Source organism: Euwallacea similis, chromosome 24 (assembly GCF_039881205.1).
Source record: "Euwallacea similis isolate ESF13 chromosome 24, ESF131.1, whole genome shotgun sequence".
Lineage (NCBI taxonomy): Eukaryota > Metazoa > Arthropoda > Insecta > Coleoptera > Curculionidae > Euwallacea > Euwallacea similis.
The window spans coordinates 2,933,539-2,957,792 of NC_089632.1; the positions used below are offsets into that span (position 1 = coordinate 2,933,539).

Genomic DNA, 24,254 nt, shown 5'->3' on the forward strand with positions numbered 1-24,254 from the left:
CAGTGTATATAAAAGTATTTTCCTAAAATCAGTTCTTTTATACTGTAAATCCTCAACTCTAATAGTTTTGAACAATCGAAAGCTGAGCCACTGTTGCAGGTCTCTGTATAAGAAGGTTAAACGAGTTCGAACATACGGGGCAGGTTTATAAATCAACGTGATAAGTAAACGGCTGATAAGAAAGTTGCACAGCGTGCATTTTTTTTACTTTGCGTTACGTTATTTTTCCAGTACATAATTCGATTCACATACAGGGTGGTCCAATTCCCATAGTTCACTATTGCTATCTTCTAAATTAAGAATTAGAAAGTCGGTTACACAAGACAAAAGTTCTTAAATCTAATGGCGAACTAAGATTCGAACGGTGTTGCCAAATTTCCTTTAGCTTACGAAATACTGGGGAAAACCAAAATCTGTAAAAAAATTTTCAGAATAATCGAGTTTTCAGTTCTTGGGCGGTAAGAAGAAAAGCTCTTAAAGTACTAAGCTTTCGATAATATTTATTATATCATTAGAGTTTTAGCTAATCTGCCGGAAGACCGGATTAGCCCGACCATTGCATTGCTTACGAATTACAGCCAACACATTCAATGAGCTATGGACCAAGAGTCGAATAACAGCGTTTCATTTCTTGACGGAAACTAATATTAAAAAATGGCATTTTTCGAATTTTTGCTTACTAGTAAATTTAACTACTTCTGTTTCATTTAACTAATCTTTGAACTCTAACAGTTTAGGAGATAGCAATACTGAACCATGAAAACTAGATCACTCTGTAGACACATTGTTTAATTTCGCATCCACAGAACAAATTTCAACTGAGAAAGAAATCAAAATAATATGAATCAAATTAAAAAATCCTAATTAAGTCCGACCGCCACAGTCTTTATTATCGAAAATCACAGTAACAAATCATTCGTTCTTAACTTGCATTTTATTTCATACTGTCCAGATAAACCTGTTTACTCTGCGCTGGACTGCAGTGATCTGTGGCCGAAAAATTGCAGTCATTTTGAAAAACTTGCATCATTGTAACATCCACCAAAATAAATAGTAACTGCATTTGCCGTTGACAGGTTTTGATAGCTAACTGCGATCGACTGTAACCCACAAATATAAATATGTATTGCGTTCGCCATATTTTCAAGAAACATTGCTTCGATCTAAAATACAAACCTTTTGCAAATTAGGTGACAGTATGAAATAAAATAATACATGATACACGTCCATTAGGTATTGTTACAGTATTTGTTAACACTTTCCATACTTGGCTCTCTTTGTTACCTCGTCTGTAAAAAACTCGTACTGTAACAAACCAGCCCATGAACTTGACTAAATAATTATTTTGAGGCATTAGTCTCGCACCCGCATATTCCAAATGCTGCTCCTACGCATCCCCACAGTGGGTCTCGCCACCGAGCTGAACTTAAATTGGTTGATTTGAACAGATGAGCTTAAAAACGATTGGACTTCCTTCAAATCTTCACCCTCGATGTACCCTCCGTGTATATCCAAGTAGGAGAGATTAGCTAGTTTTCTCAGAGATCTGTAACGTATGGATGAGCATTTGAAAAAAAAACTATTGGACTTAATTTGAAAACAACTTACGAAAATGCCTTATAAGGAATTAAATAGCACCTGGAGAGTGACACAAACTTTAAATTCTCAAGTAATGTGATATGTCTCACTGACTCTCCAGTCAAAGCTGTACAATCGGACAAATCGAGCTCTCGTAATTTAGGGCAACTTGACACTAATATTGAGACATCTGAAAATGGCTTTATTTCATCTACATCAGTTTGAATATTTCCTAAAACTCACAGTGATCATGCATTAGCTTTTTACAGCCGGAAAAGTTCAATCTATCCATACTGGGAGGCAAATTTTCACAAACAAAGCGAATACTGGCAGCAGTTAAATAGGTCCAGGATATGTTTAGCTCTCTAATTCTACAAAGAGAAGTCCCACATAGTTCTGGAAGTAAATAAGTAATAAATAAACTTACTGCCTACAATTTGTCAACAAATATTTCAGCCCATCTTCGTATATCCCACTACACATGGCAAAATTAATAACTTCAATATCCTTATTGGCTGACAAGGCCAGTAAAACCTCATCGTTTAAGGGAATATTCTCCAAACTTAGTTTTTTCAGTCTTCGGCATTTCTTAAACAGCTCCACCAAACTCGATTTGGATATATAAGCCATACTTAAATCTAAGTATAATAAACGAGATCGAAAATCCTCTAAATAGGCTTTGCATCCAGGTAGTATTGGCTTCCCTAATATCTAAAATGTGCATAATTATATTTGTACGTTTGTAAGAACTCTATAGGCTTCTACCTCGGATCGAGCCAGTCTCAGTACAATTACTTGTTTGCTTAGAATGACACCCAGTACTCCAGACTTTAAATGTTTGTTGGAAACATCCATTCGAGTCCATAAGCTTTCATCATAAGTTAAAAGATTAAATCTTTTACAACACAGTGCTATGTCTTTCAAGCAACTCTTTGGCAACCATTTAAAGATGTGTATAATCACCTCGTCACTCAGGAGATTAAAATAGTCTAAAAGAAACTACTAGATGTACGTAATATGGAATTTAAATCTGATACTTACTAGTTTTATCTGTTGGTTTAATAGTAGTAGTGCTTGCTAATAAATTGTCCCAATCCCCTGATGATAGTTTATCTCGCGACTCTTTGGTAAGTGTTGATTCTAATATGGAAAGCTGAAAATCCAACAAATCATGTAAGTATTTGTTACTAATTATCACATGATTAAATATGTGTATCAGATAGGAATATTGAACTTTATTAGTATGTTAGTAGTAAATCAGGTGGAGGATAATAAAACAGATCTTCCTCAACACCTCATCAAAACAGACAACATAGTGAGAATATTCCTCAATGAAAAATAATCAACTGGGACATGAAGCTGTGAATACTCTTAGCTATTTGCACATATTATAATAATAAAAATGAAGGGAGCAGTACAGTTTTAGGAACTCTTTTGAGAGTATGACGTCCCAAGGAACTAAGCTATGGCTTGAGGGTATTTGACTTATTGATAGACTTGGCCTTAAATGTTGGTCCAATGATACAGTGATATATTCATCAGCACCTAGATCAAATTGTAAAACTTATTAATGCAATACATCCCAAATTAACCTCAAATTTCCAAATCTTGCCGTTCAATGAACTTGGATCTGTTTAATTTATTGAATAGAATATCAATCAAAAATACTATGTTACGAATTATCTATATCTACAAAGCATTAATGATATGTAAGCATGAGATGTGTGTATATATATATATATATATATATATATATATTTTTAAATTTATGAATAAATAAACCATTTCAGGAGGAAACTTGTAGAACACTTCTGTGACATCTGTATACTGATGGATCTGGCGAAACTTGCAGTATAAATGTTTAACAGCAGTGAATCAGGTGTGATCCAGACCAATTCAACAACTTAAATTCTATCTTAAAAATAATTACCAAATCACTTACAAATTTCTTCTGAGAATCCATTGACTTAATCAATTTAGCTATCAACAATGATTCTATGTCACATCAAGTCTTGGAATAATTAAACAAGACTAAGCAGCTACTGAGTGACAGATCCATGTTGTATGAAATATGTGTACAATCTTTGTGAGGGTCATTACAGTATTATGCTTAGATTTAATACCTGATTGGATTGATAGGAAAATATCTCTAACACTAATAGCCAGATATAATCCTTTAAAATGTTTTTCAAGAATTGGTAATTTATTTATTGGTTGAAATTCATTAAGAGTTTCAATTTTAATATTTTTGAGAATAAAAACTCTAGTCAAGACATATTGTACAATTTTGCAACGGTAGGAACAGCATAGTCATTTATATATGATATCACATGACTAACATTATCAATATCCATTGCTGGTAATTATAAGGAGTTGAAAGATTTGCAAACAGCAAATTTTGAAATTTTTACAAAAGAAATTCCATGAAGATTCTCTCCCAAGAAGTATATTATTTGAGTGTATGTTTGTAGAAAAAATAGATAAATAATGATTACTAATGTTATTGACATTTTTTGGATGAAGAGAAATTTCAAATTGAGGCCTGCAATGGAGATTTAAATATTTGGGGACCAAAACTGAACAAGACTCATCCCAGGCCATAAGGACACTGCAAATTAATGGTACAAGCTAACAAGTGGAAATTGTATGTTGAAGAAAAACATTGTGAATATGTCAACTAATGTTAATTTGCTAGCATAAGTTAACTTAGAATAATGCTCTGTTTTACTTCGTCAATACTACACAAACAATAATGTGTTATTTAATAAATTGACCAGAGAATCCATAAAATCCTACCTGCTTTCCCCTAGTTTCTGGTGTCATAGAAGCACAAGACACATCCACACCAACATTAATGTTTTTATTAAAGATTGTGTCCTCTTCAGTGTCATTTACCACATCTTCAGAATCACAATCCAGCCTACCAATTCCATGATCATAAATTTCATGAAGCACCACATCCCCACTAGTTAAAGTCCACAGAGGGGGCTTCTCCTCCTCTATTGCGAACTCGTTAAATCGTGCACGTTTCCTTTCAAAATCAGAATAAAATTGGGACTCATGAATGGAGATGTTAATAAAACTTACCGTGCAGGGGAATGGCTTACATTGGCATCTACAGGCTGTAAAATCCCTTGGTGAGACATGGCTTTACGAATTCTGGTAAATTTTAATTGAAATTTGCATATTCCCGGTAATTTTAAGGTTTTGAAAGTTCCTTGTCTCTATTCCCTCCCAGAACCCAATTTCAAACTAAAACCCGGAAAAAATAAAGTAAAATGTGAGGTTAGGTTCGAATGGATTGACAATTAATTCCGTCACCTAGAGCGGAAATTGGCACAAATAGCAAAGAGCGAAATGTCAAACATGCTCTCTCTTGATTGGCTTAAAATGGATTTTCCGGACACGTTGCGTTCCACTAGTTTTGCGATGCAATTGAACCATTCTTTTTATATACATACGTGATCACATTAACGTGGCAACACTGTACGGGAATGAAAGGACTTTCTACGTCGGGTCTATAACCTCACTTCATAATAATTTTTTTCTGGCAGATTTTTTTCCTTAAAATGGGAAAAAAGCTCTTTGCCCATATCCAAATATTTGTAAATCTTAGGAGATAACACGCTCATTTGGATTCACATTTAAAATCCTAAAGTACATTGCTATTATTCGCATACGTTGATAATTTCCAGTAATTCCCAATAATACTACAATGCCTGCTCCAGTTGTCCTTCTAGCTTGTGGATGTTTCAATCCTGTAACCAATATGCATTTAAGGATGTTTGGTAAGAAGTTGAATGCCACTTGGCTCAGATGCGAAGCCTCTTCCATTCTCATATAATAATTAAAATCATTAGCCAATTTGTAATTTGTAATTCGTATTTTAGAGATTGGGAGGGACTACCTGCATCGAATAGGTCAGTATGAAATTATTGGAGGAATAATATCACCTGTGCATGATGCATATGGCAAAAAAGACCTGGAAGCTGCCTCACATAGGCTTAACATGATTAAATTATCACTCCAAGACAATGATTGGGTTAAAGTATCTGATTGGGAATTGAAACAAGAAAGCTGGACTAGAACTCGAGGGCTTTTGCAGTATCATCAAGTAAGGTTTCATCTTGTTTTATTTAAAACTGCTAATAACTATTCTTTAGAATCATATAAATGCTTATTTGCAATCGGAAAACAACATAAATGTCAATGAAGAAGAATTGAATTGGATGCCTGATAACGTACGTAAACGTTGCTTGCAAAATCGGGGGGTTACAGTAAAACTATTATGTGGTGCTGACTTGTTGGAATCATTTGGCACTCCAGGATTATGGGCAGATGATGATGCAAGTTTATTACTGAAATAATAGTTCTATGGAAAGGTTCTTTATTTGATTTGTATTTACAGATTGAGGCTATATTAGGGCAACATGGTTTAGTGGTTATAACTAGGTCTAATGTAAATCCAACTGAATTTATTTATAACTCGGATTTGTTAACTAAGTACATGGTAGGTTTTGTTAGTGCAGAGGTGATGAACATTCTCTTATTCAATATTATTTTTTGCAGCCTAATATTACTATTGTCACTGAATGGATAAGGAATGAAATTAGTTCCACTAAAATTAGAAGAGCCCTGAGACGATCAGAGTCTGTTAAATATTTGATTCCAGATAAAGTGGTTGATTACATTCACACACATTCCCTTTATGGCTCACAACACACGTAAGTGTTTAATTTGAATTGGTTTGACCCTTAAAATGTTTGCTTTATTCAAAACAATGTGGCTGCATTTTGAGGGTTTGAAACATGAAATTGTACAATTATTAACATTTTCCCTATACTGCTTTCTGATGGATAATACAGTAAGTATGTAACTCCCAAACCTGGCTGCACATTCCTAACCCCCTCCCCAACTGATGCACTAATGGAGTCTCCAAGTTCAAACAATTGTCTCCACATTTGCAATAACAACTTATTCAATCTCAGCTCTGGATTAACAATAAACACTACTGGGTCATTTAAGAGTCACAGTCAAGGACCTGTGTTGAAAGGTCCAGGGCAAGCAGTGAAAATTTTAACTGAAAAATCTGGCTCTCGCCAGGTTATTACCAAAAAGAAGGAGGTTGGTATTAATGATAGATTTGATGATGTTAAAAAGATGAAAGGTTCAAAGAGTTGTAACAACTTTTCGGAAATTGATGCAGAGTCTACAGGTGAATGTCAGTCCGGTTCAAGTCTTAAAGAGTGCAAGAGTTGTGATGAGAATTTGATTAAGTTTATTTTCACCAAACATGGAATACAGGTGATTAGCGACGTGGAGACTATAGTTTAATCATAATTTTGTATGAAAGATTGATTGTTGGTAGGAGGGAACAAAGTAATTATATAATAAATTATAAATGTGTAGATTGTGGCTGGTTGATGATTGATAGGTAAGTACGCCCATGGAATATACCTTAATCCAGAGATTTGTAAACTCAAAAACGCTCTATTATAGGTAGCAGTAAATAAAGTGAAAATTGCTTTCTTTAAATTTTCCCTGACTTGAATTATCACATTTCAGACTCCCTTCAGACAATGTGATTTGTTTTCACGTAATTTACTAGCTGATTACAAGTAAATCGAAGCAGTATAATAGAATTTTGAACAGAGTGAATCGGCGTCTGGACTTGGTGCTCGCAAACTTTAGCTTCGAGACACGAGGTTTCACTTGGTTGATGAGAGTATTTAGTTTATCACCGATTGATGCCTTAAAAACCAGGTGTATCTTCAGCTCAGTAAATGTGTCTTAGCTGTCTGTCGTAGACTGAATAAGTCAATTAGAACTTTTATTCTGTCTATCACGCATAGGATTTGTGATTAAAACTTGTAAATATTTATAGAACACGTCAGTTGTGAAAATACTATGCGCTTATTAGGTCCAAGTTGGAATATGGATCGGTATTACGGTGTATAACGTGTGGTTACCGCAGGAAGACTGTTAAGTTGGGCCTTAGAGTATTCTTGAAGTACTTTATACATAGAGAAAATATTCAGTGTTTACCCAGAGAGAGGTCAATCGCGATCTCATGTCAACTAGGCTCAATGAATAAAATATCTATTTTCTATGAGATTTAGGTAAGTTTGTAATTTTTGGTGTTTACGCAAAAATAGGTACAATAAATATGAAGAAAATAAAATTGCAAATTGAGGATAAATAGTCACAAAATAAAGAGGATAATTGAATATGTTAAGCAAAAATGGAATAAATGGTTAAAAAAGTTACCCAGAGTTAATTAAAAATCTTTTGCTGCCGGTGTGTAATTGCGCCTGTTTCGTCAATGCTCTTTTTCTAACTTTTTTGCTTGCAAATTTTAATTTTGCAATTTTAAAACTTTCTTCTTATACGTTGTACCTACTTATTTTATGTTTAAACGCAAAAAATTTAAATTTAAATAGGATGAAAGAATCACTTCTCAGAAAGAGCAGTACAGTTAATAATTTGTTTATAAATTGTTACATTGCCAGAGTGATTGCCCGTGGCTTTTTAGCAAAGTTAATACTCTGGTTCCACACCTTGAAGCCAGGCGCCGACGTTTCTTTCACCTTAAAACTGCTACGTCCAACATAACATTCCGAAGCCCCGTTTTCGCAATGCGCAACAATTACAATATTATCTGCTGTCCAACTAATAAAAACTTTGAACATTTTTGCTTTCTTATTGAAGTAACCGGCGAGGTTTTTAGACGTAGGTATATATTGTTTGTTACATTCCTTTTCTCCGCAGTTTTTATTCTCTTCTAGCATCTCATCTTATATCTTGTTGAAATAAACAGCTTATTTATTTATTTACAAACATTTTAACTGTATTTACCGATTCTTAACCAACCCCTGCAAATGTATTTGTTAATGTGGAAAAACTTTTTAATTTGATCGAGTATGGGTACACCTTCTTATTCTTTACTTAACATCTTTTTACCCTTGCTCCTGTTACTGTGCATGACCATCTTCTTATGTTTCAGACATCTCTAGAGCGACCTGCATGTTTGTAGACGTCATTGGTGTTACGGGCCTTGCCTGCGCCCTGTAGTTTAACGAAGGGGAAATTAGGTGTTTAGTTACTCATTACTTTGGTTCAGTTCGAATTTTTGCCTTGGATGATTTGAGGCTTAATCGTGGTGGGGTGATATTTAATTAAAATTGTTCCTGCAATGACTTTAACAAGTTAAACTAATGAAATTCCTATGAAGCTAGAACTTAAGTTTGTAATTGTTTACGTCAAGAGCACTCATATCTATTTATTCCAATAAAAAGCAAAACGTCCGAGTTTTTGCCTTGTGATTTACGTAAGTACGCTTATTCTTGTGCAGATTGATTGTTATTAGGAGTAGTTATGCCCACTTTAAGGGTTCATATTTAAGGCTTCATGAGTGAAAATGTGTCTATTTATTTATTTTATACTTTCGTTATATATTACAAAACGTTATATAGAAAATGTTAAAAATCGACTAGACTTATATACAGTGATAACAGATAAACACTGATAGTTTGTTTTGAATAAAAAGAATTATTTAAATTGCGATATTATGTACTTACAGCTTATACATAGGTACCCAAATATAGTTATATGGTACAATAGTTTTATTGAATCCTTAACTTCCGTAATATTTTTAGCAAGTTTCTAATTTGTGAGCGCGTTACATATACAGGGTTGGCAAAAAAACTACAGTTGCTCACAAAAGTATTCGTACAGCTTTAAAAAACTTTAAGAAATGAAGAGGAGCGTCTCCAATAAAAAGATCGTCGATATATACAAGATGTGAAGTAAACGTATCTTAATTAATTATTGTAGAAATAAAAATTAAATTTAAAGCACATTTAAAAATAAACTTAAATTTTTCATGATATCCTATCACAAAAGTGTTCGTATCGTGCAAATAATTCCATATTTTTTACCTATAATTGTTTACCCATGCTTGTATAGAAATATTTCATTGCTTATCAATTATCATTAACTTGTTGTATCTTGTTTCAGTAATTTTTAAAATTTATTTAACATGGGGCGTAAAGGAAAAGAGTGTACTGAAGAATTTCGAACTTTAATTATAAATTTAAGTCATGTTAAGAGGGTGGGTTTTATTTTAATAAAATGCCCGCACGTGTTCTCAAACAACTTTATTCTATCCTTTTCGAGAATCGAATGACCCACCATACCAAAGATGCATCAGGGTCACCCCCGAGTGCATCTGTTTATCTTTAAAAGAATTAACACATACCATTCTACCTTCTTCCCACGCTCACAACCCTCAAGCATTCTCTTCACACTTATATTAGAACAGACCGATAGGTGAATCGTTTTCTGCATTTTATGTTCCAGCCAAGATGATAAACAGACTCTCTATCTTTTACGACAAGTGATTTATTCTAATTTAGTACAGGGCTAAACAATAAAGGGCACATGTGTGTTTGATTATGGGGACTAGTTATAATAGTCATTATACAGTGCAGTTTATTGTGAAAAAATACGAACAGTTAAGAAATATTTTCAATAAACCAAGAAAAGGTCACCAAAAAGTGTTGAATATGCGAGAAGTTCGGAACGTCATTTCAAAAATTAAGAATAACTCGAAAATAACTGCACCAGCATTGGCCATACAGATCTACATACATCTATCATACAGAAATAAGAAAAAAATGTGCGTCCCGGAAATGCGAAGTGTTGCGATCTGCGAGCTACAATTCTAGAACACCATCTCACGAGCCATTTATTTCCACAATTTATAAGGAAAATGCTCGCTTTTGCCCTCAAATACAAGAACAAAGATAAGAATTATTGAAAAATTGAATTGATGAGAAAATTAAAGTTTGGTGTAAGAGTAATAATTAATTGGATCCAAAGAATCTGTGCGTTGCTATTAAATACAGGGAGACAACGTGATAGTTTGGGGTGCAATGTCAGCAGCTAGGGTTGGAACTTTGGCATTTATTAATGTCAATATGAACCAATACCAATATTTAGATATCCTGCATGTTAATATACCTCAATATGTTGGACAACTGGGATTGGAGAATTGAATTTTTCCACAAGACAACGACCCAAAACATTAAGCGCATAAGGTTAAAATATAGATCACCTACAATATACTAAAACTTATTTATATTACCCACTTCAGTTAGCCGACTTAAATCCCGTTGAACACTTTTGGGAGGTTTTGGAGAGAAAATTCGACTGCGGGAAATAAAAAATCTTAAACATTTTCGCCAAAAGAATAATTAACGAAAATTTCTCTAGAGATAACAGCCAATTCGGTCTATTTCAAGCCTAAGCCTCTTAAGACTGTTATTTTGGCCAAAGGCTGATCTACAGAGTATTGTTAACATAGTTGTAACTTTTTGGTCAAATTATATATAGCATTTTCAATTGTATAATATATACAACTATACAGGTGTCACCAGATTAACGATGTGTCACGAAGGCAGCGAAATTGATACTAATCTAAACATCAAAGTGGATACGCCGGTCAGACTGACTACTTGCTTCGTTGGTTTTTATCGGAGACATATTAAACCTTGTGCGATCCTTCTCCCATTTACATAACCCCTGTTTCTACTTGAACTGATGTTACCTATATAATCAGAATTTTTGTAATTGGACAAGTTCTTTTCCTTATTTTTGAGATTTTTAAGCTGCACGAATATTTATGTGAGTCACTGTAGGTAAAGACTGGCACTAAAATAACCTATGTATGTATATAGTTCTTAATATTGCGGATTGTGGATTAATAATTGCGACTCCCAAGTCTCTCCAGATAAAAAATCGCTGTTGGTTTATTTGCCATCACAATCGCACCAAGGGGTACTGTTTCGATCACAGAACAATTGTATATTTAGCACTATGACAGGCGCCCCATTCACCATTAACTCATTACGCGAAACAATTTTGTATTTTACGTCGTGTAAACCCGTTTGGCGGTCCCTTTTGCGCGTCACCTCTTTTTGATTAAAGCATTTCGTAGTATCGCGTTTTCTCGTTTTATCATGAATATGCCTAAAAAATAGTAGTTTTTTGGGTGGAATATTGCATAGAAAAATCTTATTTAAATTATCACAAAATCTGAAAAACCTTTGCGTATTATCTGTAATAGAAATTTATTTATCAGTTCGTAATATAAAAAATATACCCAAGCAACAATAATATTGTGAAATCCATAATTTCTCCGAATACGACTACTTTGTGATCCAATACGTCGCTTGCACAACATTACAAAAGTGAAACACATGAATTAATATTTAATTTAATTAACCGCAAAAGATCTTTCAAAAAATGCGATTGCACATACCACTTACCGAAACGTATTTGTCATGTTAGTAGACACATTCTCTGGTCTTGTTATATTTAAATTCGCATCTTTAAGTCGTACATAAAACTCATCATCCTCCAATCCCCAACCCCAATACCGGTTTGATAGTCCATTAACCAACCCAAAATGCTCTCTAAAAGGAAGCAATAACAAAAAAAAAGGGATTTTTTTGCATATATCAATACTCACCTATTTATCAACAAAATTCCTCCAATGAACTTTGGGTAATGATATCGAGGATGCAACTCTGGTGCCGCCAAATGCAATGGCTGGCTAGGATAATAATACTTTAACTCTTTATTCAAAGGCAATAAATCCACATCCTGCATTGCAATATAATCAAAGTTCTGCTTTGTAAACAAATAGCCCACATTTATAAGTGAAGCTCTATTAAATCTAAATAAATCCACTTGATTGAGCACGAAAATTTGGTGGTTTACACCCTGGTTTGTGAGAAATTGGTGCAGATGGGGTGCAAACACCAATAACTCCTCAAAACGATTTCTGAAGGGTACTAAAACTGCTAGTTTGTGCTTAGTGAGTAATCGTTTAGTTTTGGGGATTGTGGTTTCATATTTTATTATGGTGTTTCTCTCATAGTGGCACTGATCTGAAATCAAATAAATGAGAATGTTAAGATCACATTTGCAAATGATATCAGGCAAAGAATCAATTCTTCAATTTAATTATTTATATTCAGATATAGTACAAGAAATGAATGGAAAATTATCAACAATTTTCAACTCTGAAGTTACAATTCTAATTAGGATAAAATGTCTGCTAATATTTATTATTGTAGTCACAGGAGGGTCACAAGTCACTTGGGTAAATGACTCTTCTGTATTGTCACAATGAAGGGTTGTTAATCCCAATAGTACAAGTACTCCAATTAATTACAATGCAATACCTGTTGCTCAGTCTAATGCTGGATCTACATAGTGCATAATATATAACCTAATGCATAGCATAGAAAGTGGGCTTTATGGTTACACCTATTACTGACCATAAGGGTAAAACATATACACAACTTATGACACACAAAATTGATATCTTTTTAATTTTTTAAATAATTCTTATGCATTATGGTAAATATACGCTGTACAGATCCAGTATAATACATTTTACATGAGAAATACATAAAGGAAATATCCCACAGTTTACAAGGTACCTGTATCAACTTGCTGAAAAATATATACTCTAGATTACTTGAGTAACTTTGGCTTATGCCATGTATTGTGTGTTGCATTGCAAGGGTACTAGTATCACATTGCCTAGGGTAGATACTGTATACCTACCAATTGTGATCAATTTATAGCTTAAGAACACAGTAACGCAGAACATAAACGAAAGCAAACAAATAAGGAAGGCACTAAAAGAAAGACCTTTTCCACGCAGAAAACGCATAATACAGATATTTTGCCATTCAGCATTATGCTCGGCTAGAGAGCTTCATATATAAAACAATAATTATATAATTAATTTAAAAAATACCAAAATTCAGGCATTTTTGAAACTTTGTTATCAACTTCAAAAATCCATTATAACCTCAATCTAGTAAGTGTTACTCTCAACCTTGAATGCTCTCCATCAAAACAGCAAATAGGTGTTTGCCGTTGCACAACTTGTGCAAATGGAGTCATCCTTAACATATTTCTGTTTTTGTCTGTTACATGCAAGTGTCACTTTGAGAGATCACCCTCTAGTGTGCAAAAACGCGTGGTACGCACGCGCCAAAATTTTAATCGATGTCGGACCGTCATCATAAAATCGGGGTATTTTGGCAACGATTTCAAGTTGTTCCCAGCGTGTTCAACGAAAAACATGTTATTGCGTTTCAACCGAATTTCCTATAAAATTAAATGCCAAGTGATAAATTGCAATCGAAAAAACATTAGAAATAACTGTTTACCGTCTTGATCGAGTGCCAATTTAGTGATTTTGTTTAGTAAATTTAAAGGGAAGTTTTTAGCTTAATTTCGCAGTTATGCCCAAAGGAAAGAAAAAAAGCAGATCTGGTTAGTATATCTGGTTAATTCAATGGCTATTTTACCCAGTTGCGCCTTTACATTTGTTGATACCCTCTTAACAACAGTTTTCCCGACGTTGAATTACTTCAAGGTCGAACTCTGCTTGTTTGATGAAACTGCCCTCATTCCAAGCTTATTTTGGACCGTCTATTTACATATTCGAAAAGTCTAATGACTCATCAAATTTCAATATCCAGCCACAGGTCACACAGGATTTTGTTATTATTATGAGAAAATTATCATGACATTAATTTAAATCACCTTCCAAATGGGTTTCCTGTTATAGGGAGTTCCATATGGTATATTGCATAACATTTTGCAAAAGTAAAAGTCTAAAGAGTGAATGTTCCTGCACTGTAATCTGTACCTTGACTGTATATAGATAATCCATATTTAACACAAAATCTTACATATTTAATTTAATGAAAACTCTAATGTCAAAATCACTTAGACCTTCAGTTATCAGTTGATTAAATCCCCAGTTCTCAGTTCCAAGTATGGAACCAGTCTACCCTGTTCTTAAATTCGTTGTTAATGACCTTTGATACCTAGACCTCTAATTATCTCATTAGTCTACTTACATTATCCTGATAGTAGCTCAATTTATGGTCTCATATTGAGCTTTACTGCAAGTGGTTCAGGGGTTGGGTTGATTTTCACATACATGTTAGATGTTTAAGTAAATGTAAATACCACGGAATACTTTATTACCTTTCGTCCTGAGTTACTATCAGCACTTACTTATACACTTTGTCATTTGAGAAAATTAAATTGAAGGCTAAGGATCAGTGTCATTTCTAAGCTCAAAAATGATTTCAACCAACCCTGATTGGCACTTGAACCACCCCATAAGAATAATATTGCTGCAAAATTAATTTTATGTGTGAAAGCATTGCTCTTCTTATGGGGTGGTTCAAATAACAGTTGGGTTTTAGTTAAACCAACTTTCGCCTAAACCTAAATGGAACTTCACAATTCTTCTTAGTACCATTATTTCAAAATCCTTTTAAATTGCTTGTTAAGTAACTTGCACTGAAAGTGATCAATTATAGTGTCTGTCAATTAAGAAGGTGTTTCATATAGCTATCCTTGTTTTAACTCTTGATTAAGTTTAATTGCAATTTGAAAAACACTTCATCGGTTAGTTAGCTATTAACTAGCAGCAGCCATGTCCTAACTGGATATAGAGAAACTCCTAAGTCATATCTAACCATCTGAACAATTAGCATTCAAGCCATATTATTGTAACCAGAAAGCTGGTAGAGTAGAGTAAACAATGGAATATAGCTGTGGTTAAATTCTAAATGCCTAGAGGCTAAATGTTTGGATTTCTATGGAAATTGTTTATTGTGATAAATTTAATAGCATTTCAATAATTTCTCCTAAGTGTCAGTAGATCACAATACTAATAACTTTACAAGGAAGATAAATTGCATAGAAACAAGGAAACCAAAAAAAAAACAAGTCAATCAAGTGCCTTGTTCAGCAACCTGCCATATAGGAATTCCTTATGTGTATTTGTATATAAAATAGCCTTAATTTAGCAGAATCAACCATGATCAAAACCAGGTTGTACAAGTAAGGCTTAAGCTCTAACTCATTTAACTCATCTCATAAGGAATCTATTGCTGTCAAATTAATTTCATTGTGATAGCAATCTTATTAGGAGCAAAGAAATATTTAATCAGCAAACTTTATTGGGCAAAATCAAGTGTATTAAAATTTAAATTAGACATAACTTAAACTTAATAAAGAGGTGATATTTTTAATATGCGTCCCAAAAATTCTCCAATACCTTGTTTAATATACATTTCTTCTCTAACTAATACCTAGTAATACTCACTAGTCCCTACTGATGCCTATTGAATTCGTTTGGGTTGTACACCAAAATGTCTCTGGGTTTTATCCTTCAATTTAGGTTGAGAAACAATTGAGTGCAACACATCATGCCCACCAAAATTAGTCAAATTAACTCCATTTCAAATCTTTGCTTTCAAAATGATCAACTAATCTACATTTCCCAGACCGCAGCAGAGTTGATGGCTCTCTTCAAACATCGGACGACGACTCCTATCTCAATGATAACATGAGCGTGGCCAGTAACTACTCTGAAAACTGCAGTGTAGAGGAGGGAAATGATGCAGAGGATTTCGCTCAGGACCAACTCGAGGACAAACTCACTGAAATCATTGATGGCTTATCTCAAAAATCGTCTCAAGGTCGAACCAATTGTCTCAACATGTTCACAAAAGCTTTGGTCAAAAAGTACATGCCTGGTTTTATTAAAGAAAGGTGAGAGTTAACACTGGTGACATACACGTATATGATAATTTATATTAAATGGATCTCAGAATATTCACACTTGGAGACACCATAGAAAGGAGTTTGAAAAAAGGAGGACCGGAGGAGAAATGTGCCGCCGCAGAATTGGCAACAGTTTTGTGTGTTCAATTAGGAAGTGATCCATCTGGTGAAGAGATCTGCAGGACGTTGAAACCGATCCTATTAACGACCGCTCTGGATAATTCAGCATCGGCCAAAGTGCGAGCCCATGTAAGTATTGATGCTTAACACCAAAGGTTCAATTATTCTCATGTGTTCACTTTAGTGCTGTTTAGCTGTAAGCCACATGGCGTTCTTGTCAGAAGCTGATATGGGTGAAAATCTGGCATTGATGTACCAATTCGTGTCTATCTTTTCGGGCAGTTATCTGAAAGGCGATGGCTCAGTACCAAACATCACGCCTGAAACTGCAGGATTACATGCAGCTGCCTTGAACGCCTGGACTTTGCTATTTACCCTGTTAGTGCCTGGGAATATTGGGACTATGATGAACAACTCCAAGACACTTCCGTAAGCATTTTTATTTAGTCCCTACAAGGAGTTTAAAATTATTTTTTTTAGGAAATTGGAACAGTTATCTGAATTGTTGGAATCTGCGCATTTGGAAGTGAGAATGGCGACAGGAGAAGCTTTGGCTCTGGTTTATGAGATTGGTAGATTGGAGACTGAGGATTTCGAAGATGACTTTGCAATTGACCTTATTGAATCTTTGAAGCAGCTCGCCACCGATTCGCAAAAATTCCGTGCTAAGAAAGATCGTAAGCAGCAGAGAGCGACTTTCAGGGATATTTTACAGTTTATCGAGGTAAGTTTTCCTTCTGGAAATAAAACGTCTCTAGTGTATACTGTTATACATAAAAATTTGCGTTTCGAATTTAAATAATGTTTTTCCATTGTCAGGAGGATACAACATCTGAAATACAAGTAAAATTCGGAAAAGACGTTCTCACATTGGACACCTGGGTGAAAAGGAAACAGTATGAAACCCTTTGCAACATCCTAGGTCCTAGCATTAATCACCATTTAGTTGAAAACGACTTGATAAAGGATATATTCCAAATTGAGACCTCATCAGTCGAGTCCAGGATCCCTGCATATGCTCAACATCAAATGGAAAGAAATCGAAAGGTAAATTGATTACCTTTATTAGTAATTTTCTTATTAGTAGGTGATAATTCTTTTTTAGAAAATATTAAATGCAGCTAATGATAAGGCCCGCACGCTGTCTAGAGCCAAGAACAGAGATAAGCGATCAGATTTTTAGAATATTCAAGACGACCACAATCAAAACCGCTTTCACGGAGTTTTAATTGTGTTATGTAGTACAAATTTGTCTCTTTCCATATTGCTAAATATTTCAGTGTAGTTAAATCTTATTCGTGAACTTAGCAGTTAGTTGCTACAGAAGAAATTTGCTTGATTTTTTTTGTATATTATCTAGCTTTCAGCATATTAAATTATGTTGGTATCAAGTTAATGAATATAATGTGATTTTTTAATAACAATAAAATGTAGTACTGTAGCAGTTGCTTTAATTTAATATTGCTGAGATCCTAAGGTGTTGTTTATTGGTCAAAATCTCTATATTAACTGCAGGCAGAGTTTAGAACGAAGGTATATGACTGGGTGTTAGTACTCTGCAATTAATTGTTAAAAGCTGGATGGAGCAAACCATTCTACTAAAGTTGGCTCTTTTTGACCAAAAGTTGTTAGAACCGTTATGACGTCATTTTATTATTAGCGGTACTCCGGTGTCAAAAGAAATCATGGTGACAACATAAAAATGTTAACAACATATCGTGATGTTTGAAGGAATCGCGTTGTTAATTAACATCCTGATTGAAGTCAGAAGCAAACTTCCTTTAATTTCTGCTCTGTTTATAGACTGTGAGCACAGAAATGCTATCTTACCTATTGCAAAATCAAGTAATCGCTTCGAGAAAGCCGCTACTATAATCATAATGCAAACTCACTACCTTCGTTTGACAATTCAATTATTTGAATTTATGATTTTTTGACCACTTCACTTAAATCAGTTCGAATTAATTGAATGATGTGAATTGCCGGATGGCCAATAAATCACGAAATGCGAACAATACACACAGTCTGATCCTGGTTATGACTGACAGAAATTTTGACAAGATTTTAACAGGGATTCGAAGTAATGACGTGTTGATGAGGACATGACAAATTTGAAACGAATCCTATTGGTTCTGATTCGTCTATTTTGTTTTGATGTGTTGACACCGAAAAAGTAGAAGCCGGACCTGAAAAATAAAAATCAAGTTACGTCTCCGACTATCGTTTTCAACTGTTTGATTCTGTTTTGGTTCTGGTTGGTTCATATATTTTTTGACGAAAGGGAAAGGCTCTGTGACAACTTTGTGTGACTGTATGATGTTAAATTGACACATGACAAGTTCATTTGTTATTAGTCGATAAAAAAATGTAAATAAAGGAAAATTCAGTTCAAAGTTCGAAATTCAAATTTTAATTAATAAATCCTGATCTCTACGATTTTTCAAGGTGGTGGATTTTTGGATGGGAAAATGATGAATCACAATAATGACTATAGTCATCATTTGCACATGAATTTAAGAGTTTTGGTAGGCAATGGAAGAATTGGTGAGTTTTCCTATTAATAGAAGAAATTTTCATAGACCTTTCTGGTGTATCTTCCAAATCCAGGGCACTCCCCTTGTACATCACTTCATATTACATTGTTATAGGAGTTTGCCCTATGTTGAAAAATAACACTAGTTTGCCATATAAACTGTATCCCAAAAATGTCTTGTTTCTAACCTCGAAGGTGTTAAACTCTAGAATATTAAGAAAAATGAAACTTATTTCATAGTTCCTTTAATTTTGAGGGTATTAAGTTAACATGTTGTATACACCATTACACTTTTTAATGCATACAGGAACAATCTGCAAACCGTTGTGAAAATGTACTGAGTAGTACTTTTTCAGTTGCTTTCTATCTTTCCAAATTTTTCTGCAATGCGTCAGTGCTGAGAAATTCTCCATGCATTGAATTGCGGTTATGCAAATAATTCAGTAACCTTTGCCAGATATGAAAAATCCAAATGACTGAAAATGTCTGAATGAAACAAGGAATTGAAATTTAATAGTAGGGTTCACTAATAGTGCACCACAGAAAAGTTTCAGGGGATAAAAGAGGCTTGACCACAAGAAAAATACCACTCTGTACATTTCCACAATAGTTTTTAGATTCTAATCATGTACTTAAGGATTATTAAGAGTAGTATAAGTGCATGAAACTAATATCTCAAGTTAATAACTCAAAAACCAAAGGAACTACTTTAGGAAGCTCTGTAATAAAGGTAGATATCAAAATAGGATGCTCATCATTAAGTTCATCAATAAAATTGATCCTTAATCATCCACACCATTTTTTTTTTATCTCTACAAAATAAGTCTTTCCCTTTAAATGTGTCCAATCTGGCCGATCCTGTATGTTAAAAGATATATAATAATGTTGCACAGCTGGAAGTTTTTCTGTAAGGATTTGAATATACCTTCAAATTTTTTTAGGTCTGTCAAAGATTGAATCTGAGGATATACAAACCAAATCTACCAATCGATTTGAGATGAATAAAGGATATACAAATAATCATCTTTATATCAATGTTCCTTATGCTGGAAAAAATTTAAATTGGGAGTTGATTTTCCATCCAGAGGATATTTCTGAACCTCCAGATTTTGATTTCAATGACTATTCATTTCTTTCTGAACCCAATATTGACTTCATAGCTGAAAAAATTCCGAGTTGGACATCCTGGGATTTCTCTAATTCAGATTCATTATACAATATATTGAATGAGTTTTTATCTTTGTATAAGGAAACTCAGGTAAGCCTTGGAGGAGACTAAATATAATTAATATGGCAATGTATCAAGTTTAGGACACAATTAAAATAGGCTTGAGTTTGTATAATTTTGTTCTTTACTATATACATACATATATACTTAATTACAAAGAGCATATTCACATAGGGCAATATACAATGTACTGCAAAACGTTATTCAAAGAATTCTAGAGCAGATTTTACATTAAAAAAAACAAAGCTTTCCTATTAACAACTAACTGTGACAATGTTCAGTTACTGAAATAGAGTATTTCTAAACAGTTATTTACTTCATAAGTCCACTAGTGATTCGCTACAGTGCAAGTTTTTTACAGGCGAGACAACATCAAGAGAGAGGAAAATGGTCCTTTATGATCTGGAAAATGTCTACGGGTACTGTAAAAACACTGAATAGACGTTTATCATATATGATTTTATTTCATACTGCTACTTAATTTACAAACGATTTGCATTCTGAATCAAGACAAATAATGATTCTCGAAAATAAGGCGAACGTAATAGTTGTCAATCTGATGCATTCGAACGCAATTAGATATTTATTAAAATCTGTCGTTAGCCATCATGGTTCCAATAAGAGAAAAACGGTTAGTTTAAGTAAGACAATAGTTGTGAAAATGACGCCAATTTTTTACACGATAGATCCCTAATAAGTGTCCGGTAATGTTGTTCAGTTAAAACGCTATAAAAGTTGAGGGATGGTTTAGGGACTCCCATACATACATGCATTCAAAAGAATTTGTCTCGAAAACCATTGTCCACAAATTGATGTAAACTTAGCACTCAAAATTCTGTACCCAGTTTACCACCCAAAAACGCCTAAATGATCGGTTGTGCCAGATTTATTTTTCTGCTGTTGTTCATATTGTAACTGTATACTATTCATTACCCCAATCGCGTGTATATATGAAATTTAAAAACATAATAAATAAATCGTTCTATAGGAAGAACCAAAAGAAATTTTATAATTCTCGTGAACACGCGGTACGCTATCACAACGGTGAGATGTCACATAGCGGTGTGTTCGATTTTAACCAAGCAACGCAGCACCTAATAAATCGGGGATTGCAGGAAAAACTTGACTTTCACCGATTTACTTTTGTTATGTTTTTATTGCCTTTTTGTGACTTAAAAAAACCGTGTTTTGCCTCAAATTATCCATGGTTTTAAATAATATAAACATCAAGTTGTAAAAAGTCACTTTCATTACCTAGACATTAAAAGTGATAATTTACAGTGTGTTGTGTGCCATTAACAGCCAATAATAATGTTGGTCGGAGAAGACAAATGCCAGAAAAATAAAAAACAATGTAAAAATTCTGGCTATAATATTATCTTAAAAAATATCCCGGCAACGCCTTTTGAACTTTTTTTTTTTAATTTTCAGTGGTTAACGAATTTCCTTTTATGAACATACAAATTTAAGTGCCCTGAACTGAGCATTGAAGAAAACTTACATTTTATATTGTCCCGTTTGAAAACGCTCTCACTGGGTGTATCGCAGGTATACCTAAATATGAGTACATCTTGAAATGTTTATCCATTCTCAATTTTAAATTATTTCTGTGTGGTGGGACGTATTTTTAATTTCAGATACAGAAGCTGATGACACAAACTAACTGTGGCAACCTGAGAGAACAATATGAACAAATTTTACTAAAACTCAACATAAGTCACGACAAAGTAGAAATTCATGTCGATTCTAGAAATGAGTTTGAGCAGAATGAAATAAGTGATGATGTTACATCAACTAGATTTTTAATAGAACTGCCTATAGACTTCACTCAATTACCAGAGTACTGTTTGGGAGACGAGGGAACATTAATGAATGCTGGAGAAGAGTTCGTACACTTGGAATTACAATTTAAGAAATTAAATGCTTCCCCCATCAAAATAGGCTTGCAATTGAGCCCCAATGTAGAAACTGCAATAGGGAAAATAAAATTGCCAAAATTCGCGAAAGACATGGGAATTGCTGAGTATGTTAGTTCTGTGGAAGTCGCCATTAACAATCAGATTAAAGAAGTTGCTGAGCAATACAAAGAAAGAGGACTTTTTGTTTCCGCCGTAGTTAACAGTTTTTCAAGCAGCATTATAGAATATGACGCCAGCAAATTTTACAAAGTTTGTTTTGTTTTTGAAGAGTGCGAAGACTTCGATTGTTTGGTGACTGTCCAGTTGGGTGGAAGATTTCCTCACGATCGGCCAAGGGTCCAGGTTCAGTCATTATGCTGTCAAATCGATAAAAGCTGTAGCACTCCAGTGCTTTTTCACAGTTTTAATCCCCATGTTAGTGGTGATGAAAACATGGCATCTTTGCGGGAAATTCTACAAGACGGCATAAAAGTGTTTCAGAAACATAGACATCATTGAATTTTGCTTTTTCTTTTAAATTCTTTATTTGTACTATTTCCACTATATATAATATTATTAAAATAAATAGTCAGTAATCAAGGAAGCTGTTACGTTATTTTTATTTGCTGTTCAGTATGAAATACAACGCGCTCCTAAAGTCGTGTGGCATGAAGCAGATGCATAAGCCTGGCGGACTTTTTTTTATGTTTAGTGAAGGAATCTCGGAAACTAGCAGAGTTAGGAAGTTGGTTGAATGCGGAAGGAATTGGGATTTTGGGGGACCAAATTAAAACCGCTCTTATTTTTTTCTTTTTGAAAATATCCATTGCCTACTAAATATTTAATAAAAACCAAAATTATCGATTTGTTTAAGTCAATCTAGACGAGTTATCAGTGGTTCTAGAGAAACACAGCTATTTCTTTAAATGGCGGATTTATAATCATTTGTTTGTATTTAATGCCAAAGTTTCACATAGTGTTGTGCGGTGATTGACTTAGTTTGGTTGACAAGACTCATTAAAATTCTTAATCAAAGCGAAAAATGTGTTTTTTGTGGCAATATATTTTTTTAATTTTTCAAAATGATTTTCTTGTGAAAAAATTGAATTTTGTTGACGATCACTGAAATAATTCGTGTTAGCTATAGAACTTGATTTTTTTTCTTTAAAAAATCAATATTTTCGCAGAATATTGAAATGTTTAGCTTATATAAAGCATTTCTATCAAAAATAATTAATCAAAACAAGCGAATCTGGCTGATGATACGACGTACAATGTTAATTAAAATTTTGGCATTAAATCCAAAAAAGTGTCTATAGATCTGCCCTTTTAAAAGGTACCTATGTAATTATTGTATGTACCATCGGCCACAAAAGTGGTCGACCAGTTTCAAATCAAAATCGCTTGCGGTACTGTGGGTCGGATACCTTTTTTTGTCACACTTGACCTAGATTACTTTTTGTTGGATCCTCCTTTTTGTGTTATTAAAAATAATATAGTACTTTTGTATAAACAAGGGCGTAATATTTCCGAAATTAGTCGAGAGTTGAATATTACGGTACGTAATCACATTGTCTTTTTTCAATTAAGGTAACTTTATCACTGGCTTAAATTTGGGGACGTTTTTTTGTTTATATTGTTACTTCTGCCAAGAAATTCATCTTGAGTTGAGCGAAAAGTCTGTGAGATGTCGGCTGTGTTATACAGGGTGACTCTAAAGAGGGTCTTCGTAATCGGCGACCAGCAACAAAACTTGCTCTGACAGAGCAACATAAACAGGCCCGCTTAGCATTTGCTCAAAAGTATTTAAATTTCGATTGGGCAAATGCTATTTTTGCTGACGAAAAAACTTTTTTGTCAAGCGAAAACGGCAGGCTACATTTATGGCGACTTCATAATACTCGGTACGATGAACGCTATATTGTATCGAACAGAAGGTCCGGCCGAATACGGGTTAACTTCTATGGGTGGATGTCTGCTGATGGTCCCAGCGAACTGGCAAGTTTTGAAACAAGGGCGAATTCTATTGAGTACGTTCGGATGCTCGACGAAGTTATGCTTCCTTCTGTTCGTACTTTGTATCCTGTGGCAGAAATGCCTGTCATCAATTATGTTGATGACAACTCTAGGATACATCGCGCAAACATCGTGAAGGACTGGTATCACGAGCATCCAGACATAAATAATCTTCCCTGGCCTGCATATTCACCAAACCTAAACCCCA

The 24,254-nt window shown here is 34.1% G+C and overlaps 5 protein-coding genes across 8 annotated transcripts in view; 3 read left to right on the forward strand and 2 right to left on the reverse strand.

Moving 5' to 3' along the window:
- Positions 1-67: 67 nt before the first annotated feature.
- Positions 68-4,891, reverse strand: Skp2 (S-phase kinase-associated protein 2). Its single transcript, XM_066402070.1, has 8 exons — positions 4,666-4,891; positions 4,375-4,609; positions 2,620-2,731; positions 2,344-2,567; positions 2,006-2,289; positions 1,822-1,949; positions 1,609-1,768; positions 68-1,546 (listed from the first exon to the last, which is right to left on the reverse strand). The coding sequence occupies exons 1-8, from the start codon at positions 4,722-4,724 to the stop codon at positions 1,354-1,356; spliced, it is 1,395 nt and encodes a 464-aa protein (XP_066258167.1). The 5' UTR covers positions 4,725-4,891; the 3' UTR covers positions 68-1,353.
- Positions 4,892-5,124: 233 nt separating this feature from the next.
- Positions 5,125-8,885, forward strand: Nmnat (nicotinamide mononucleotide adenylyltransferase). 4 transcript variants are annotated; one of them, XR_010752734.1, is made up of 8 exons: positions 5,125-5,366; positions 5,469-5,692; positions 5,742-5,924; positions 5,987-6,088; positions 6,148-6,302; positions 6,444-7,697; positions 8,111-8,307; positions 8,582-8,885. XR_010752734.1 is itself a non-coding variant. In XM_066402026.1 (7 exons), the coding sequence occupies exons 1-7, from the start codon at positions 5,294-5,296 to the stop codon at positions 8,609-8,611; spliced, it is 1,026 nt and encodes a 341-aa protein (XP_066258123.1). In that variant the 5' UTR covers positions 5,125-5,293; the 3' UTR covers positions 8,612-8,885. The 4 variants fall into 4 exon arrangements, 2 of the variants coding, with proteins under 2 accessions (XP_066258123.1, XP_066258124.1); XR_010752733.1 differs by having other exon boundaries at positions 6,444-8,307; XM_066402026.1 differs by lacking the exon at positions 8,111-8,307 and having other exon boundaries at positions 6,444-6,702.
- Positions 8,886-9,012: 127 nt separating this feature from the next.
- Positions 9,013-13,421, reverse strand: beta4GalT7 (beta-1,4-galactosyltransferase 7). Its single transcript, XM_066402037.1, has 4 exons — positions 13,216-13,421; positions 12,110-12,530; positions 11,907-12,053; positions 9,013-11,607 (listed from the first exon to the last, which is right to left on the reverse strand). The coding sequence occupies exons 1-4, from the start codon at positions 13,322-13,324 to the stop codon at positions 11,388-11,390; spliced, it is 897 nt and encodes a 298-aa protein (XP_066258134.1). The 5' UTR covers positions 13,325-13,421; the 3' UTR covers positions 9,013-11,387.
- Positions 13,422-13,656: 235 nt separating this feature from the next.
- Positions 13,657-24,254, forward strand: part of Ifrd1 (Interferon-related developmental regulator 1) — a 176,433-nt gene continuing 165,835 nt past the window's right edge. Inside the window, exons 1-7 of the mRNA XM_066402025.1 lie at positions 13,657-13,935; positions 15,972-16,239; positions 16,299-16,500; positions 16,556-16,800; positions 16,852-17,095; positions 17,191-17,418; positions 17,477-17,718. Coding sequence (XP_066258122.1) covers positions 13,905-13,935; positions 15,972-16,239; positions 16,299-16,500; positions 16,556-16,800; positions 16,852-17,095; positions 17,191-17,418; positions 17,477-17,554 — 1,296 coding nt within the window. The 5' untranslated portion in view covers positions 13,657-13,904 and the 3' untranslated portion in view covers positions 17,555-17,718. The remainder of the gene's footprint in view (positions 13,936-15,971; positions 16,240-16,298; positions 16,501-16,555; positions 16,801-16,851; positions 17,096-17,190; positions 17,419-17,476; positions 17,719-24,254) is intronic.
- Positions 18,704-22,586, forward strand: LOC136416752 (BRISC and BRCA1-A complex member 2-like). The gene is made up of 3 exons (XM_066402086.1): positions 18,704-18,915; positions 19,846-20,162; positions 21,770-22,586. Exons 1-3 carry the CDS (start codon positions 18,840-18,842, stop codon positions 22,547-22,549), a joined length of 1,173 nt encoding a protein of 390 aa, XP_066258183.1. The 5' UTR covers positions 18,704-18,839; the 3' UTR covers positions 22,550-22,586.